At 56.0% G+C, this 16128-nt stretch overlaps 2 protein-coding genes across 5 annotated transcripts; both read right to left on the reverse strand.

Moving 5' to 3' along the window:
- Window positions 1-299: 299 nt before the first annotated feature.
- ADM5 (adrenomedullin 5 (putative)) lies at window positions 300-870 on the reverse strand (the record flags this gene model as incomplete). The annotated part of the gene is made up of 2 exons (XM_082711150.1): window positions 300-555; window positions 767-870. 2 exons carry the CDS (start codon window positions 868-870, stop codon window positions 300-302), a joined length of 360 nt encoding a protein of 119 aa, XP_082567276.1.
- A 1380-nt stretch (window positions 871-2250) lies between these two features.
- Window positions 2251-12700, reverse strand: PRMT1 (protein arginine methyltransferase 1). Of its 4 annotated transcripts, none has more exons than XM_082710296.1 (11): window positions 12456-12554; window positions 10243-10296; window positions 9599-9700; window positions 8660-8815; window positions 8456-8519; window positions 5986-6128; window positions 5152-5239; window positions 4929-5044; window positions 3896-4046; window positions 3529-3650; window positions 2251-2552 (listed from the first exon to the last, which is right to left on the reverse strand). In XM_082710296.1, the coding sequence occupies exons 1-11, from the start codon at window positions 12489-12491 to the stop codon at window positions 2469-2471; spliced, it is 1116 nt and encodes a 371-aa protein (XP_082566422.1). In that variant the 5' UTR covers window positions 12492-12554; the 3' UTR covers window positions 2251-2468. The 4 variants fall into 4 exon arrangements, with proteins under 4 accessions (XP_082566422.1, XP_082566425.1, XP_082566423.1 ...); XM_082710299.1 differs by having other exon boundaries at window positions 9950-10296; window positions 12456-12535; XM_082710297.1 differs by lacking the exon at window positions 10243-10296 and having other exon boundaries at window positions 12456-12700.
- Window positions 12701-16128: the final 3428 nt, after the last annotated feature.

Consider the following 16128-nt stretch of genomic DNA (forward strand, 5'->3'; position numbering starts at 1 on the left):
TGTGTGGGGAAAAGGTGCATGGATAAAGGGAAAGATTACGTTAGAGACTGGGCTCTGACTGGGAGGCTGGAATGGGCACAGACAAGCGAGGCTGAAAGAGGAAACTCGTTTTATTAGGCTCCGGACTCTACGGGTATTCTAGTCCCGGTGTCCCCCTGGGTCCAGCCCAGTCACAGCGCGGGGAGAGTTTTTGAGTGAGGCCAGGATATGGAGTTAGGGGAAAAAGAAATCTGGGGTCGTGGCCCCAATACCGAGATGGGTAAGCCGAGGCTACGGGAGGGCCAGGGACGTGCCCAACGTCACGCAGCAAGCTGGGCACTGCGCTGGCCTCTTTTCTTCAGTCCTGGGTCCTGGAGACGGAGCAGGGCTCTGGCCTCGCGCCGACGGCGGCGTCCGTAGCTGTGGGGGTCCTGGGGCTCGCGGCCGGCCTTCCCTGAGAGCTCCTTGGTGGAGGCGGAGCTGAGCCAGTAGATCATCTCTGGCAGGCGGTGGGTCTGGCATGTGACCAGGGAACAGAAGCGCCTGCGGTGCTGGGCGACCTGGCGCTGGGGCTGCCTGGGGAGGGAGCAGGGGAGAAGGCCGCGCTCAAACAGAATCTTCTCGGGGAAGGGGTGTAGGTGGGGTCGGGGCCAGCAGAACTCCGCGACCACAGAGGCGCGCTTACAGTTCATCATCCCTCCACGCAGAAAGCAGTGGCCTGAAGGGGGCGCACGCTCCTCGCCGTGTCCTTCCCTCCCTGTCCCCGCTGCCGACCCGCCTTGCTCACCTGCCCACGGGGTCCGGATCCCCCAGGACCGTGGAGGCGAGAAGCAACAGAAGGATGTGAGGGGTCATCGTGGGGCGGGGCCGGGAGTGGTCCTTGAAACCCATGTGCGAAGCGGCCCTGGGGTGCGGCTCCGCCCTCTTCCCCGAGTGGGAGAGTTCCCTGGAGGCCCCCTTGAGATCCAGGAATCACGGCCAGTCCCCACTACCCACGCGGGGAAAAATGAGGCCTAGACGAGGAGGCCACACCACACCAGAATGGCAAGCTTAGAACCCGGATTCCCACGTCCTACTCGGCCTCTGAGCCCTGGCAGGCACAGTTAAACGGAAGAGCTATAACCCTGGGAGGCCTCTGGAGAGGGACCCCTTTAAGGCGGAGGGAGAGGGGCGGGGCAGCTGACACCTGCTAGTGGTGACACAGCTTAGGGCTTCCAGGAAAGGGAGGCGCTGGGTTCCTGCGACCTCGACCTCAACCCAACCCATCGGGGACCATGAGGTTTCGTGGGCCAGGCTCCTTTGTGGGTTGGACGATGCAGGGCCCACACGGAGCCCTCTTGAATGGTGGACAAAGGGAGTCTGGGGCCTAGCACGTCATCCCATAAGAGGACTTGGTGTAGTCGGGTGTGAAAAGCCACCGGGCCTAGGGCTCCAGCTGTACTGAAGCATGTGTAGCCAGCCAGGACTGTGGACAGCTTAGTCATGGTGGCTTAGGTGACCTGGGTCCTGTGGACAGCATCCTGGGGGACCAAGGACTCTGCACAAGGCCATGGGCAAGGGTCAAGTATATATGCCATGCCTGTAGCAGAGGGTGAACACAGTCCCTGGGGAGCTGTCAGTGGGGCCTCTGAGTCCATCTCTGTAAGGAAGGGAAACAGGCCCTGCTGCCCTCCAAGTCTCCAGCTAGACTAGGGAAGGAAGCCAACACACAAGGAATTCTCACCCCTTAACACAACCCCCCCATGACTCAGTTTCCCCAGCTGCAGAGGGCAGGACAGTAGTCACTGCCAGTCAGCCCTGGCCTGGCCTTGGAGGGTCCTGGACAGGAAAAAACAGCCAGACACTGAAACAATGTGTGTGCTGGGGGGGGGGGGGGAGATGGCTTTCTGGGAAACTTAAGGGCCCTGCTATGCTGGGAACCCACACCCCAACCCTCCCACAGCCCAGCAGGGCAACTAGGGCAGGAGCCCTGCCCAATGGGGACAAGAGGGAACAGGGCCTCAGGGGGCATATGGGGGGGGGGATGGGGGAGGTCGGGGAGAGACATGCACCTGAGGAGGGGGGACAGGGGAGCAGACCCTGGCAGGGGGCCATGGATGACAGAGACCACAAGAGGCCAGAGCCAGGGAGCGAGACCTGGAGACACAGCAGGGGCGACAGAGACCTACAGTGACCATCAGGCGCCCATCCCAGGACCGCCAGCTGCTCAGGCCGTCCCTAGCAGAACCTGCATGCAGAACCCCAACCCCACTACCCCAGGAAGCCGAGCCATCCCAGCTGAGGATTTATTGGCGTAAATGCAACCATATAAAAACATAAGTTATGAAAAACACAGTCACGATGTGCCCCGCCCCAGCCCAGACCCCTAAAACCCCCTTCTGAGGGAGGGAAGGAGAGGAAGGGGGCGCCCCCAAACTGCCTAAGAACGCCGCAGCCCCTGGGCCCATGCAGGGCCGGCCCGGCCGGGGTGGGAGAAGCCGGGTGTCGCCTCAGCGCATCCGGTAGTCAGTGGAGCAGGACAGCTCGCACAGCTGGCCCTTGAAGTCCAGGTCAATGGTGAAGTCCAGGTCGCGCTGTAGGGAAACGGGAGATGTGAGGGGGACTGGACACAGGACAGGCAGAGGTCTGGAATGGTCTGAGTCGGGAGGCCGCGGCAGGGGGTGTGCCCCCAGCCTCCTCCCATGCTCCCCAGAGACCCCATGTCCTGGCTGGGAGACGCCTCTTTGCTGGTCGCACCCTCAGCATCTGCCCACAACCCTGACTTGAGCCTTGGCTCCCGTGACACCCTCAGAGACTCTGAGATCCCAGCCAAGCCCGCCCCTCCAGACCAGAGCTCGGCAGCTGTCTCTTGCATAACGATTGTTCCTGCCATGAGAACCATTCCCACCAGTAAAGCAGTTACTCCTTCCCTCTTTTCTAAGAAGCAAACATCTCTTCCAGCACACTTTCCCACTCACTGGTCCCAACCCGACTGTCCGTACCTCCTCGGCTCCCTGGCTTCCCGAAAGCCAGGTCTCACTCTGTGCTCCCCACCCCCCAGCACTCTCTGGAAAAAGCTTGGGCCAAGATCGCCAGTAACCGTGAAGACTTCTGCCCTCAGTCCCACCACCTTGGCCCAGGCTTCAGGCTTCCTCCTGGCTTCTCTGGGCCTCTCCTTTGGTCTCTTTAGCCAGGCTGTCCCAAGCTCTGTACTACGGACATCTGGGGCTGGAAATGAGGCTTCTCCACAGTCCTGTGCTAGAGGCCACCAGCATCTTTCTCCAGGTATGAGCGCCCAAAATATCTCCAGACAGGGACAAATGCCCTCTGAAACGGGTGTACCCTTGGGACAACCCCTCTGGCCACAACCCCTGAGCATTACCCAGGCCCATACCCACAGATCCACACTTCTAGCCCAGGCCCTGGACTCCAGGCTCCAGACCCTGTGTCCTCCCATCCACTTGGGGTCTCCCCAGGGGTCGCACACTCAATCGAGTGGAGGGCTGCTGGGACCCCGGAGCAGGCAGTGGAGCCCCTCCCGAGCACTGCCCCGCCCTGGCAGTGTCTCACATTGTTCTTGGCATTGGGCCGCATGCCGATGGTGCCAAAAATCTCCTCTCCCGTCTTCACAGTCAGGTAGTCCTCCATGTAGAACACGGTCTGCTTCCAGTGTGTGTAGGGAGACTCGGGGCCTGGGGGTGCAGTTGGGTCAGCCAGGCTGCGGCCAGTCCCCGGGGCCTCCTGCCCAGCCCCCACCCTAGGCCTTGGCCTGGCCCTTCCCTCTGTCTGACCCCTCCACGACCCGAGTCCCTTTACCCTCATCAAGCCTGAGAGAGGGACTGTTGGGTATGGTTTTAGGGGTGGGGAAACAGACATGACAGGCCCCCGGCTCCCTCAACTGCCCCTGTCCCACACCCCGGCCCCGCCCCATGCTCACTGGTGGAGAAGCCCGTCCTCTTGTGGCAGCGCGTGAACTCGATGTTGAAGTAGGCCACGAGCGCATGCACGTAGTCGTTGCGCTTCACTTGCAGGCAGAAGGGGGACGTGAAGGTCAGGTCCTCCACCTTGACGGTATAGATGTCCACCTCCTGCGGGACAGGCCCCGTGAGCCCCATGCCCCAGCACCTGGCCAGCAGGTGGCGGAAAAGCCTAGGCTGCCACACTGCAGTCCTGCCCCCTTCTCTCCCACGGCCAAAGCCCACACTGGACAGGTCCTCGTCCTGGAGCCACTACTGCCACTTCGGAGAATCGCCCATTGTCCCTTCCCCATGGCCTCCGCCCTGTCCGGGGCCACCACCAGCACCTGACCACTGCAGGGGCCTCTTCACAGGGCTCCCTACTTCTGTCCCTGTCTCTCCCCACATCCTCTTACTCAACAAATCAGCCAGTGTGACGATTCTAAACATTGTCCATCAGATCACATCAAACTCCTGCTCCAAATCCCTCCACCAGCTCCCCGGCGCCCACCCTCCCAGCTGCCGTCTTCACTCCCTCTGGACTTCCTCCTCCTCCACCAGCTTTGGGCCGCCTCTCGCAGCCCAGCGCCAATTCTAGGGTTCACCCCAGTGTCCAGCTCAGTGCACGCACACTGGGGGCTCAGAACCGATCACTGGCCCAGCAGCCCTCATCAGCTCACTCGTGGCCTTGGGCTTCTTGCATCTGGGGCACAGCCAAGGGGCTTAGCTGCCTGGCTCACGGGTGCCCCCGTGGAACGCATCCCCCCAGAGCAGTCTATGCCGGTTGGGTCTTGCTCACCCTGGCACCTGGAACCCCACCCCAGCTTGGCTCATAAGCTTTTTAAAGGGATCCAGTGGCTTCTCCGGGCCTCTACCACCACCTCTGGCCGACTGGCCAGACTCCCAGGCCTCAGGCAAACACTGGGAGACCTCCTGTCTTGCTCAGGCTCAGGCTCAGCTGGTGGCCCTTCCTTGGTTCCACCCCTGGGGACACCGGCCACACCACGCCCTCACCTTTATGAGGCAGGCGTTGGTGACCAGCTGCTTGGGGTCCACCACATCCACCAGAGGCTCCTTGATGGCCACATCTTTGATGCAGGACATGTCAAAGCCATATACGTTCTCCCACCCTGGGGAGGCAGGCAGGTAGGCAGGAGGAGGGGTGAGTCCATCAGGGGCGCCCAGCCCAAGCCTGCCCTGCCCCCCGGAGTTCCTAGGGGGCCTCCCCCGAGCTCACAGTGAATCTTGTAGTCTTTGTACTGCCGGTCTTCAATGGCTGTCACATACAGTGTGGCTCGGTCCGGGAAGATGAGGCCATCGGGGGCCTGCCAAGGGGGAGGGGGTGTGAAGAATGTGGGGGGCCTTGGAACACTGCCCCCAAACCTTGACAGTTTGGCTCTCTATCCACACACACTATCCCCACACTGGTCTGAGCCACCCGGACTCCTCACTGGTTACTGGCTTCTGCCCTCACACCCACCTCTATTCCCCACATGGCTGCCGGGAGGCATCCAGGAGCACCTAAGTCTCAGACCTGTCCTTCACAGGTTGTAAAAGATCTGCAGCATCCTCCCCGGCTCCTCTTGAGACGGGGTGTGCAGGCCCTTCCACCCCCTTCCCTTCTACTGTTCTTCCTGACCCCTCCCCCCCAGTCCACTCCCTGCTGTTCCTCAACACCCAATAAGGAACACTCCTGCCCCAGGACCTTTGCACCAGTTCTTCTGCCCAGACGTTCTTCACCCCAGATCTCCTATGGCTCCTACCCCCTGTTCAGGTCTTAGTCACCTCCCCCTGGGAGGCCTGCTTGGATCTGAGCACCTGGAACCACAGCCCTCCAGCCTCTCCCCCATCCTTCTGCCCTGCTGTGGTCTTCTTCCCAGCACCACCCACCTCCTGACACTGTCTGCTTGTTACTGTCTAGCTCTGGGCCCTGCAACATCTGGGCCATCAACCCCCTACATGAAATCCCCGCTGGGGGAAATCTCTAGCCCAGCTTTTGGTTTTCTGCCCAGACCCCAGATGATAGGCGCTCAACCTGTGTGAGCTGTTCCCACCCCAGCGCGGGCCTCACCAGCCACTTGTCTCGGGCATAGAGCACGGTGTTGAGCATTGACTCGTAGAAGAGGCAGTAGCCCATCCACTCGCTGATAATGATGTCCACCTTCTCCACCGGAAGTTCCACCTCCTCCACCTTCCCCTTGATGATGGTCACCACTGCGGGGGGCAGAGACAGCCACATGCAGCTGGCCCCATGGCGACCCATTCGCTCGCCTCCCCTGCAGGGCCAGGGCCCGGGGACCCCGCTGGAGCTGCCCCTGTCTCCTCAAGGAAAGGCTGGGAGCTGCAGGTAGACATCTTCAAAGAACTCTGCTGGCTGAAGCCACACTCTCTGAACTCAGGGTTTTCTGCTTTGGGTTTTGTTTTTTTTTTTCTAAGTAATCTCTATGCCCAACGTGGGGCTCAAACTCACCACCCCAAGTCCAAGAGTCACACACTCTACAGACCGAGCCAGGCAGGTGCCCCTCTATTAACTCAGTTTTAAAATTCATTCATCTCTCTAGATGTTTTGTTGGCTCCAACCCACTGAGCCACCGAGGCACCCCATCTCTAGATGTTTTTGTTTTTTTTTTTTAAAGATTTTATTTATTTATTTGTCAGAGAGAGAGCGAGCGAGAGCAAGCACAGGCAGACAGAGTGGAAGGCAGAGTCAGAGGGATAAGCAGGCTCCCTGTGGAGCAAGGAGCCTGATGCGGGACTCGATCCCAGGACGCTGGGATCATGACCTGAGCCGAAGGCAGCTGCTTAACCAACTGAGCCACCCAGGCGTCCCTCTAGATGTTTTTAAGGCAGAAGCAGAAACGCATGGATTAGGCACCGGATGGTAAGACTGCGTCGTTAAGAGCATGGTCATGTTCTTTAAAAGGGTCTATCAGGGACGGACACGCACACACACACACGGTAGGATTTATAGGAGAAATGACATCATGTTTGAAACTTGCTTCCAGGGGAGATATATAAAGCTCAGTGGTATGTATCTGGGGGCTCACTATACTAATCTCTCTCTCTCTCTATATATACATACACATATATAAATATATATAATCTCTTTTTATTTATTTATTTTTTTTTAAAAGATTTTATTTATTTGACAGACAGAGATCAGAAGCAGGCAGAGAGGCAGGCAGAGAGAGAGAGAGAGAGGAGGAAGCAGGCTCCCTGCCGAGCAGAGAGCCCAATGCGGGACTCGATCCCAGGACCCTGAGATCATGACCCGAGCCGAATGCAGCGGCTTAACCCACTGAGCCACCCAGGCGCCCTATAATCTCTTTTTAAAAAATCACCTCATGGGGCGCCTGGGTGGCTCAGTTGGTTAAGTGGGTTAAGCCTCTGCCTTTGGCTTAGGTCACGATCTCAGAATTCTGGAATCAAGCCCCACGTCAGGCTCTCTGCTCAGCGGGGAGCCTGTTTCTCCCTCTCCCTCTGTCTGCCTCTCTGCCTACTTATGATCTCTGTCAAAAAAATAAAATCTTAAAAGAAAAAAAAAAGTCACTGCAGGGGCCCCTGGGTAGCTCAGTCAGTTAGGCATTCCACTCTTGGTTTTGACTCAGGTCATGATCTCAGGGTCAGAGGATATGACCCCGTGGTGGGCTCCGCGCTTGGTGTAGAGTCGGCTTGAGATTCTCTCCCCCTCCTCCTCCCTGCACTCACTCAATCAATCAACAAAATCTTAAAAACAAAAACAAAAACTTCAGTTTCTAGAATGCTAGGAGCCTCCACACACAGAAAACCCACCCATCTTCCCACATGAGCTGCCCCAGGAACCTGGCAGGTAGGAACTCAAAGGCCATGTGGCAACATCTGCACCACTGGCCTTTGTGACCTGAGCTACCCTCCTTTAATAACCCGGCCTTCCAGATGCACGAGTTCCTGCATGAGCGGACACTGTGGGGAAGGGGTTGAGCATCGCAGGGGCTACTGGAATGCCCGCCCCCAGGGGCCTGAAGAAGGGAGCTGCAGGACATGTGGGCCACAGTGGTCATAGGAAAGAGCAAGAACCTCTCACATCTGGAAACGTGTGCAACTACACGGTGAGCAGGTAGAGGAAGTGAGGGCAAAAGCCTCGTGTGAAATGCTATTTACGTACAAGACGAGCACGTGGGCGTGAAAACATTTACACATGTACAAGCCTGTGGGTGCAGACTCCTCCGGAAGGGAATGTGGGCTGAACTTAAAGGGGTGGCCAAGAGACTCCTCACCACAGACCCCGCACGCCTCTGCAAGCTACAGAGTGCTCCCTGCCCCAGGGTTTGATGGGTGAGGCCCCTAGCTCAAGACCTCGCCACTCAGTTTCTAAACCGGCAGAGCCAGCTCCTTGTCACTACCCGTTGTTGTGGGTTCTGAGAAGGGGGGATTCTTAGAGCCCATGGCGGGAGAACAGCTGAATCTGTTCAGTGACAATCCCTACCCCACTGCCAAGGGTCCCAGGGAAGCGGGAAATCACCCACTCCATCCCCACAAACCCATTCTCTTCCTGGGCTCACCATGGTCTAACTTGTTGGCTTTGACGATCTTCACCGCATAATCAGAGATACTGGAACACTCGATCTGGGGGCCCAGGAAGAAGGGAGGGTGAGACCCCCCCACTCCCACCCTCCACCCCCAATCCCCTCCATCCAATCCCTGAGCCCTGAGGGGCCCCTCTCCGTCCCCATGCCCTGACCCACCCGCCTACATGCGACACTCACCCCAATGACCTTGCGGGCTCCAGCCTTGGCAGCAAACATACAGAGGATCCCTGTGCCGGAGCCCACGTCCAGCACCACCTTGTCCTTGAAGAGGTGCCGGTTGTGAAACATGGAGTTCCGGTACGTGAGGGTGCGTACCTCATCTTTCAGCATCTCCTGGACAGGGACGTGGGGGCACAAGGTACAAACATGCCATGAGGGGACCTGCGTTCCCAGCTGGAAAACGGTGTGCTGGCCTCTGACACACTGGCAGTTTGGAGAGCCAGAGCTCAGTCCTCCCACTTCCCCAGTCCCCTTGGAACAAATCGTTTCCTTCCCACCTGCCTCAGTTTCCCTATTTGTAAAATCAGACTGGATAGGCTAAACTCCCTACTGCCTTGGCCTGATTTTACCACTGCCTCCCAAGTTCCATTTCCTTGGCTTTTCCCAGAATTTAGTGCCACTGAACTGTACTACGCCTTAAGGAAATTTTTGTTACGTATCTTTTACAATTTAGAAAAGAGGTTTCAGCAAAAGGAAAAAAAAAGAAAAAGAGAAAGAGAAAGAAAAAAATGTTCAGAATCCCATTCCCACCGCTTTCTTGTACGGGACCTCCCTGAGACAGGGTCCAGAAAGCAGGGGGCACGGCAGGCGGGAGCAGCTGGGGGACAGTTCCACCGCGAGCCACTAGAGGGCGGCGGAGACCGGCAGGCCCTGACCTCCCGCTGAAGTCGCAGGCAAGCTCGCCTGCGCTCCCGCTCCCACCCCAGCCTCCCGAGAGCTCCTGACGAAGCTTCGTCTCCAAGACAACGGCTGGGAGAGGCGACCCCGAGGTGTGTGCCTCACACCCAGAGGGGCGGCTGGGCTCGGTGCCAGAGGAGGCAGTGCGCATGCGTGAGAAACCCCCCCAAACATTAACCCCCTCAAGATCCAGCAGCTTTAGAAGCTGTTCACACTCACCTCATGAATACCGAAGTGAGCATAGGAATCAAAGTAGTAATCTTTGGACGTCATGTCCTCAGCATTGGGCTTCTCGCTGCTTTCTGCCTGGCCGCAGGAGACCTGGGAGGAGGTGGATGGGAGCATGGGTCAAATCTGAAGGCTCTCTAAGGCCTCTTAAACCTCCAGGTCCCTACTTCTCCCTGGAGAACAGACACACACACCCCAAATCATACCATGGCAATCCTACAGACCCCGTCTGCCATCTTGCCTCCCCAAACCCCAAAACCTACAACCCCACTCTTCTCTTCCAGGACCTCCCCCCCCAGAGCACCATCCAGGGGAGTACCCAGATACCTCAGCCACGCCTACCATCTCTCCAGTCTCTCTAGCTCAGCCCACAGCTGGGGAGGGGAGGGGAAGGCAGAATTGGGGCAGACACGGGAAGGGGAAAGGGGGGGCTGGAAATGGAGTTAAGGAAGTAGCCACAGTATTTGGGGAGGCCAGATGGGAGCCACAAACCTGGAGGGGGGTTGTACTAACAGTTTGGGGGCACAGGGTAAACTGATTTGAAGCAAGAGGAATCATGGTTAGACTGCCTGAAAGGGCCTGGGATGTGGCAAGATATATTTATATGGGGAAGGGTCTCACAAAAGGATATTTACTTCTTCAAGAGGCGGCTGGAGGCTCATCCCATTAGCCAAGGTGGCTACAAAATTCTAGGAGAGAGTAACAGGGAGACAGGATTAGCTACTGGGAGCGGCTAGGGGAGGGCCAGGCCAGGGGACCCCAGCTCACAGGGGAGGGGGTGTTTCTTGCAATTTTCCTTTTCCTTGGCATGGCAGGATGAGGCAGCAGAGGGAGCAAGAAAAGAGGCAGGGATGTTTTTAAAAGGGATGGGAGAAGTGGGGGGAGAAGAGATGGGGTTCTGTCCCAGCTATGGCTGGAGAGATGGTGGCCCGCCCCCACGCTGTCCTTCTCTGGCCAGACACCTGACCATACACACCTCCCCCAACCAGGACAGAGGAACTGGCACCCAGCAGGCACACAGGCACTGCCAGCTGTCGCTCCCCCTCATCATCTAATCCCCCCAGATTAGGTGACATTTCCTGACACACACCCCCCATCCTGGGGTGCCATGAGTAGCTAGGGGAGGGGAGGACTGGCAGGATGTGCCCACTGGGCATCTGCCACCTCTGCAAACAAGTCTCTTGTCAGAGGATTCCAGAAAGGAGGTGTGGCGCAAAGGCACCCCCACCAGAGTTGGCACCCTGAGCCCTCGCTCCTGCCTTGGACTCAGGAAGCCCCAAACAAAACCACCTGGAGCCACTCTCCTAGCTTAGCACCCTCTTCCCAGGAAGGTAGAATCCCACGGAGGAGGAGGCCAGACTTTGGACCCTCAAACCCCACGACACGACACCTTGGGGTGTGGGGCCAAGTCCTGAGGCAACCTCTAAGAAAGATATTTCCTCCACCCATAGGGACCCTGGTCCAGAAGAGAGTCAAGGTGGGTGGGAGTCATTGGAGTGACCCCTAGGAGCTGCCTGCCCCACAACACTACAAGGCAAAGGAGGGAGTCCGCAGGCCCCATCAGATTACATCTCTTCCAGATGTGACCACCCTCCAGGCGCCAAGAAGCACAAAGTCACAGACACGACCCACAGAGCTCCAAGCCCCGCCCCTATTCTCTCAAGCCAGAGAGGACACCTATAAAAAAGGGTGACTGGTAAGGGGATTTCCCACTGGGACACATTTCTCAATATCACTAATACCACGACAAGGCAAGTCCCAAGAGGTCCTGAAATAGCACCGGAGCCAACCCCACATGGCTGCACAAGAACCAAACCGCTCAGGAAACCATTTCAAGCCTTCAGGCTCAGGACTCTCAAACAGAGCTTCAGGAAGGGGGAGGTCATCTCCCACCTTCGCATATGCGCCCGGGAGAGACAGATCTCCAATAGGTAGTAAAGCTAGTAGCTCATATTCCCCATATCCTCTTCCCAGCAGAAACTCTCCCTCCCCTCGCCCGGGAGGGCTTCAAAGGGGAGATGGGCTTTGGGACACGCCCCATGAAAAAGATGTCCCTCCCACACACCCAGAAATGGCCACAAGGGGGTGCACGACACCTTATCGGGAAGGATCTCCTTCAACTAGAGGCCCCCCCACCACCCAGGGGGAGGTCACAGGGGCATGCCCCATCCCCCCAGCTCCCAAAGCCCCGAGCAGGGGAGAATCCAGGGACAGGAAAACGGGGGTCCGGAGGGAACCAATTTTCCCTCTTCCTCCAATCCCAAGCCAGGAGAGCACGAAACCTGGACCGAAGCCTAAGCAGATGCCTCGGTATCAGGGTTTTGGAGAACAGAGATACACTGCGCCTCCCGAAAGACTCTTAACTTCTCGTAGGGACCGAAGCAAGCCCTCCCCGAAGGGTACATCGCGAACCCGGGGGGAGAGGGCAGGGGGCCTCCTAGGGAGGGTCGGAGCCTCCTCTCCGCCCCCCCCCGGGGGGCCCCTCCCCCGGCCGGGGGCGGGGCCTTTGTCCCGCACGTGGAGCCCGCCGGGCCACCGGGCACGGCACACCCCCTCCCCACCCACCGTGCCTCGGCCACGTGGGGGCCAGGCCGGAAGCGCCCCCAGCCCTCCTCCACGTGGGAGGGGGCACGACACCCTCGGCTTGACCCGGTGCCGCAGGCCCTCGAAAGCCAGGAAACCCGCACCTCAGACTATATCCCGGGATCCGGAGCATGCAGCGTCCCCTCCTTACGGCTGAGAGCCTTCAGCCCCAATCCGCCCATTCGGAGCCCCTTCCCCACGACGGAGGCATACAACACCGACCAACAAACCGCCCCCCACCCCCGACGGCGCTCCAGGCGCTCACCTCCATGATGCAGTTCGCGGCCTCGGCTGCCGCCATCTTCACCCGCACCTACTCCTCCTCCTGCCGCCGCGACCCCCCCCTTTCTCCGCACTCCCCCGGGACCGCCTTATACCGGAGGGTCCACGTCCCGCCCACAACGACCCCGCCAGGAGATTTCATTGGCAATGGAGGCAGCCCGTCTGAGAATGTCGTTTACCAACTGGGCAAAGAAGACGCCCATCAAAGTTGAGGGTCCCGCCCAGTCTGGTGTGCAGAGCCCCGCCCCCTTAACTCGACCGGGATGGGAAAGACTGCCCGTCTATCGCAAGAACCACGACTGATGATTGGGCAAAATCTACCAGAAGTTCCCGCCCCCGTCCACCCCAGCACCGCCTCAAAGCTTCCCGACGGGCTCCGCGCTAAGCGGACATCTTAAAAAAGAGCTGTCCATCACCAAAACAACCCGCCTCTTAGTAGCTGCTATTGGTTTATCCTGGGTGTGACGTCACGAAGCCTTTAGACCGCCCTCGTCTAGCGGCTTGTCTCAAGGAGAATGCGGTGATTGGCCCACAAGGAGGGAGGAAGGCCGGCCTCTACACTCCAGCGACTGGCTCAAAGAATTGTCACTCCTCAGCCTTTCGGTGGATTCTCCCAGCCGGAGGGGAGTTCAGAAGGAATAAGGGAGCTTGTGCCCGTTTACCTGAGGGACAGACTGGAGAAGTGAGAGCCCCAAAGAAAAGAAGGCTTGTCTGGGGTCCGACACAAGTCAGTAATAGGACTCAGGCCTCAAGACATATAACTATCTTGCCCTCTACCTAACTGTTCCGAGTTTTTTAAATCCAACAACCCCACTCAAGCCACTTGGCCTTTGCCAGGTCCTGCCCCTGCTGGAACACTCGTCTCGCTTTGCCTGCAGACTTCTATGTATCAGCCTTCGATGCCACCTCTACCGGGGAGCCTCCCTCCTCTTGCAGAAAAAGTCGCTACAGATCTTCATGAGTTATGATGGGGTTACCTCCGACTCCCAGAAAACCCGCCCTAAATTGAAAATATCATAAATTGAAAATTTAATCCACTTAACCAGCCGAAAACCAGAGCTTGGCCATGCTTGGAACACTTGGGGCCAACACAAGTGCTGAGCAGCTCATGTAACTCATGAATACTGTGGCATGGTCCTATGGGTACGGAACGGATGTAGGTGTATCCGTTGTTTGCCCTTGTAATTACTCATCAAGAGAGAGTATCATACAGCATATCAGGAGCCCAGGAAAATGCCCAAATTCGAATTCAAAGTATGGTTTCTACAGAAAGTGTAAAGCTTCACATAAAAAATTGCAAGTTGAAGCATCTTGAGTCGAGGACATCTGTCATTAAATGAGGATGAACGCAACTGGTAGACTAGATCCATCACCCTTCATGACTCTTTCCAGTCAGTACCTCTCCCACCCACCCCAGAAGCAATCACTTTGTTTTCTGTCTCTCCAATGTAGCTATTTCTTTCTTTTTCTTTTTTTTTAAGCACAAAGCCCAGTGTGGGGCTTGAACTCACCACCTGGAGATCAAGACCTGAGCTGAGGTCAAGAATCAGACACTTAAAGGACTGAGCCACCCAAGAGCTCCTGCTTTTTCTTTTCTAAGATTTCACAGGGGGACATCTGGGTGGCTCCGTCCGTTAAGTGTCTAACTCTTCATATTCGGTCAGGGTACTGTCTCAGGGTCCTGAGACTGAGCCTCTCTATCTTGGGATCTCCGTGCTGGGCGTGGACCCTGCTTAAGATTCTCTCTCTCCCCCATCTCAAATAAGAAAATAAACAAATAAATAAAATTTCATATGAAAAATTCTACAGTATGTTCTCTTTTGTGCCTTTCTTCTTTCACTTAATATAATGCTTTTGAGATTCATTCCAAGTTGTTGCATATAATGTTGGTGTGATCCTTTTTTTTTAAAAGATTATATTTATTTATTTGACAGAGATCACAAGCAGGCAGAGAGAAAGGAAGGGAAGCAGGCTCCCCACTGAGCAGAGAGCCTGATGCAGGACTCGATCCCAGGACCCTGAGATCATGACCTGAGCCAAAGGCAGAGGCTTAATCCACTGAGCCACCCAGGCACCCCCCGTGTGATTCTTTTTATTCCTGAGAATTCCATTGTAGGGGTGTATTCACAGTTTATCCATTTCCCTGTTGATGGACACTCTGGACTTTTGGGGGGTTATTATGAAGAAAGTGGGTATCCCATGCTCATGTGTGAGTCTTTCTGTGGATGTACTTTTTTGTTTCAGGTAAACCTAGGAGCAGAGGGCTGAGTTGGACGCTAGGTGTATGTTTTAAATTTTATGAGAAACTCCCAAGAGGTTTTCCAGTACATTCTACCATTTTGCATCCCCATCAGCGATGCATGCCCCCACACGCTCCACATCCTCACCAGCACTCATCTTGAGCAGGCTTTAATGTTAACAATTCTGGTGGGAGTGAAGAGGCATCTCGTTGCGGTTGTCATTGCCACTGTCCTGACCTTAATGTTGAGTGTTTTCTCACGTACTTATTGGCCATCTTTGTATCTTTTTTTTTTTTAAGATTTTATTTATTCATGAGAGACAGAGAGAGAGAGAGGCAGAGGCAGAGAGAGAGGCGGGCTCCCTGGGAGCCTGATGCAGGATTCGATCCCAGCACCTCAGGATCACGACCTGAGCTGAAGGCAGATGTTTAACTGAGCCATTCAGGAGCCCTGTAGATCTTCTTTTATTAAATCCATTCAAGTCTAGTTTTACAAATGGTGTTGTTTTCTTATTCATGAATTGTAAAATTTTTTATAGAGGCAGAGATGCAGGTGTCTGTCAGGCATATCTACTTTGAATATTTTCTCCCAATCTGTGACCTGTCTTTCCAGTTTGTTTTCAAATATTGTCTTTTTTTTTAAAGATTTTATTTATTTATTTGACAGAGATTACAAGTAGGCAGAGAGGCAGGCAGAGAGAGAGAGAGAGAGGAGGAAGCAGGCTCCCTGCTGAGCAGAGAGCCTGATGTGGGGCTCAATCCCAGGACCCTGGGATCATGACCTGAGCGGAAGGCAGAGGCTTTAAACCACTGAGCCACCCAGAGGCCCCCAAATATTGTCTTTTGAAGAACAAACATGTTAAGGTGGTTTTTTTTAAGTTTATTATTATTATTATTTTTAAGGATTTTATTTATTTATTTGACAGAGATCACAAGTAGACAAAGAGGCAGGCAGAGAAAGAGAGAAGTGAAAGCAGGCTCCGTGCTGAGCAGAGAGTCTGATGCGGGGCTCTATCCCAAGGAACCTGGGATCATGACCTGAGCCGAAGGCAGAAGCTTTAACCCACTGAGCCACCCAGGTGCCCCAAGGAGACAATGGGCTACACCGGGAAATTGTAATCAACTATTTCCATTGATTTTCTCGTTGTTGTTACTCACTTGACAGAGAGAGAGAGATCACAAGTAGGCAGAGGGGCAGGCAGAGAGAGAGGGAGAAGCAGGCTCCCCGCTGAGCCAAAACCCCAGAGCTGGGCTCAATCCCAGGACCCTGAGATCATGCCCTGAGCTCAGAGGCTTCATCCACTGAGCCACCCAGGCACCCCTTATTATTATTAATTTTTAGTCATCTCTCCACCCTAAGTGGGGCTCAAACTCACAATCCTGAGATCAACAGTCCTATTTTCTTCCGACTGAGCCA

The sequence above is a fragment of the Mustela nivalis genome, assembly GCF_964662115.1.
Source record: "Mustela nivalis genome assembly, chromosome: 18".
In the NCBI taxonomy this organism is placed as follows: Eukaryota; Metazoa; Chordata; class Mammalia; order Carnivora; family Mustelidae; genus Mustela; species Mustela nivalis.

What these genes read in the sequence shown, in the direction of transcription:
- PRMT1 (XM_082710296.1), bottom strand. Translation starts at nt 12,491, where the DNA reads ATGGCGGCAGCCGAGGCCGCGAACTGCATCATGGAG. An exon ending in ATGCCCGAGACAAGTGGCTG is followed by an intron (nt 5,240 to 5,985) that starts GTGAGGCCCGCG and finishes CCCCCTTGGCAG; the next exon opens with GCCCCCGATGGCCTCATCTT. An exon ending in CAAAGACTACAAGATTCACT is followed by an intron (nt 5,045 to 5,151) that starts GTGAGCTCGGGG and finishes CTGCCTCCCCAG; the next exon opens with GGTGGGAGAACGTATATGGC.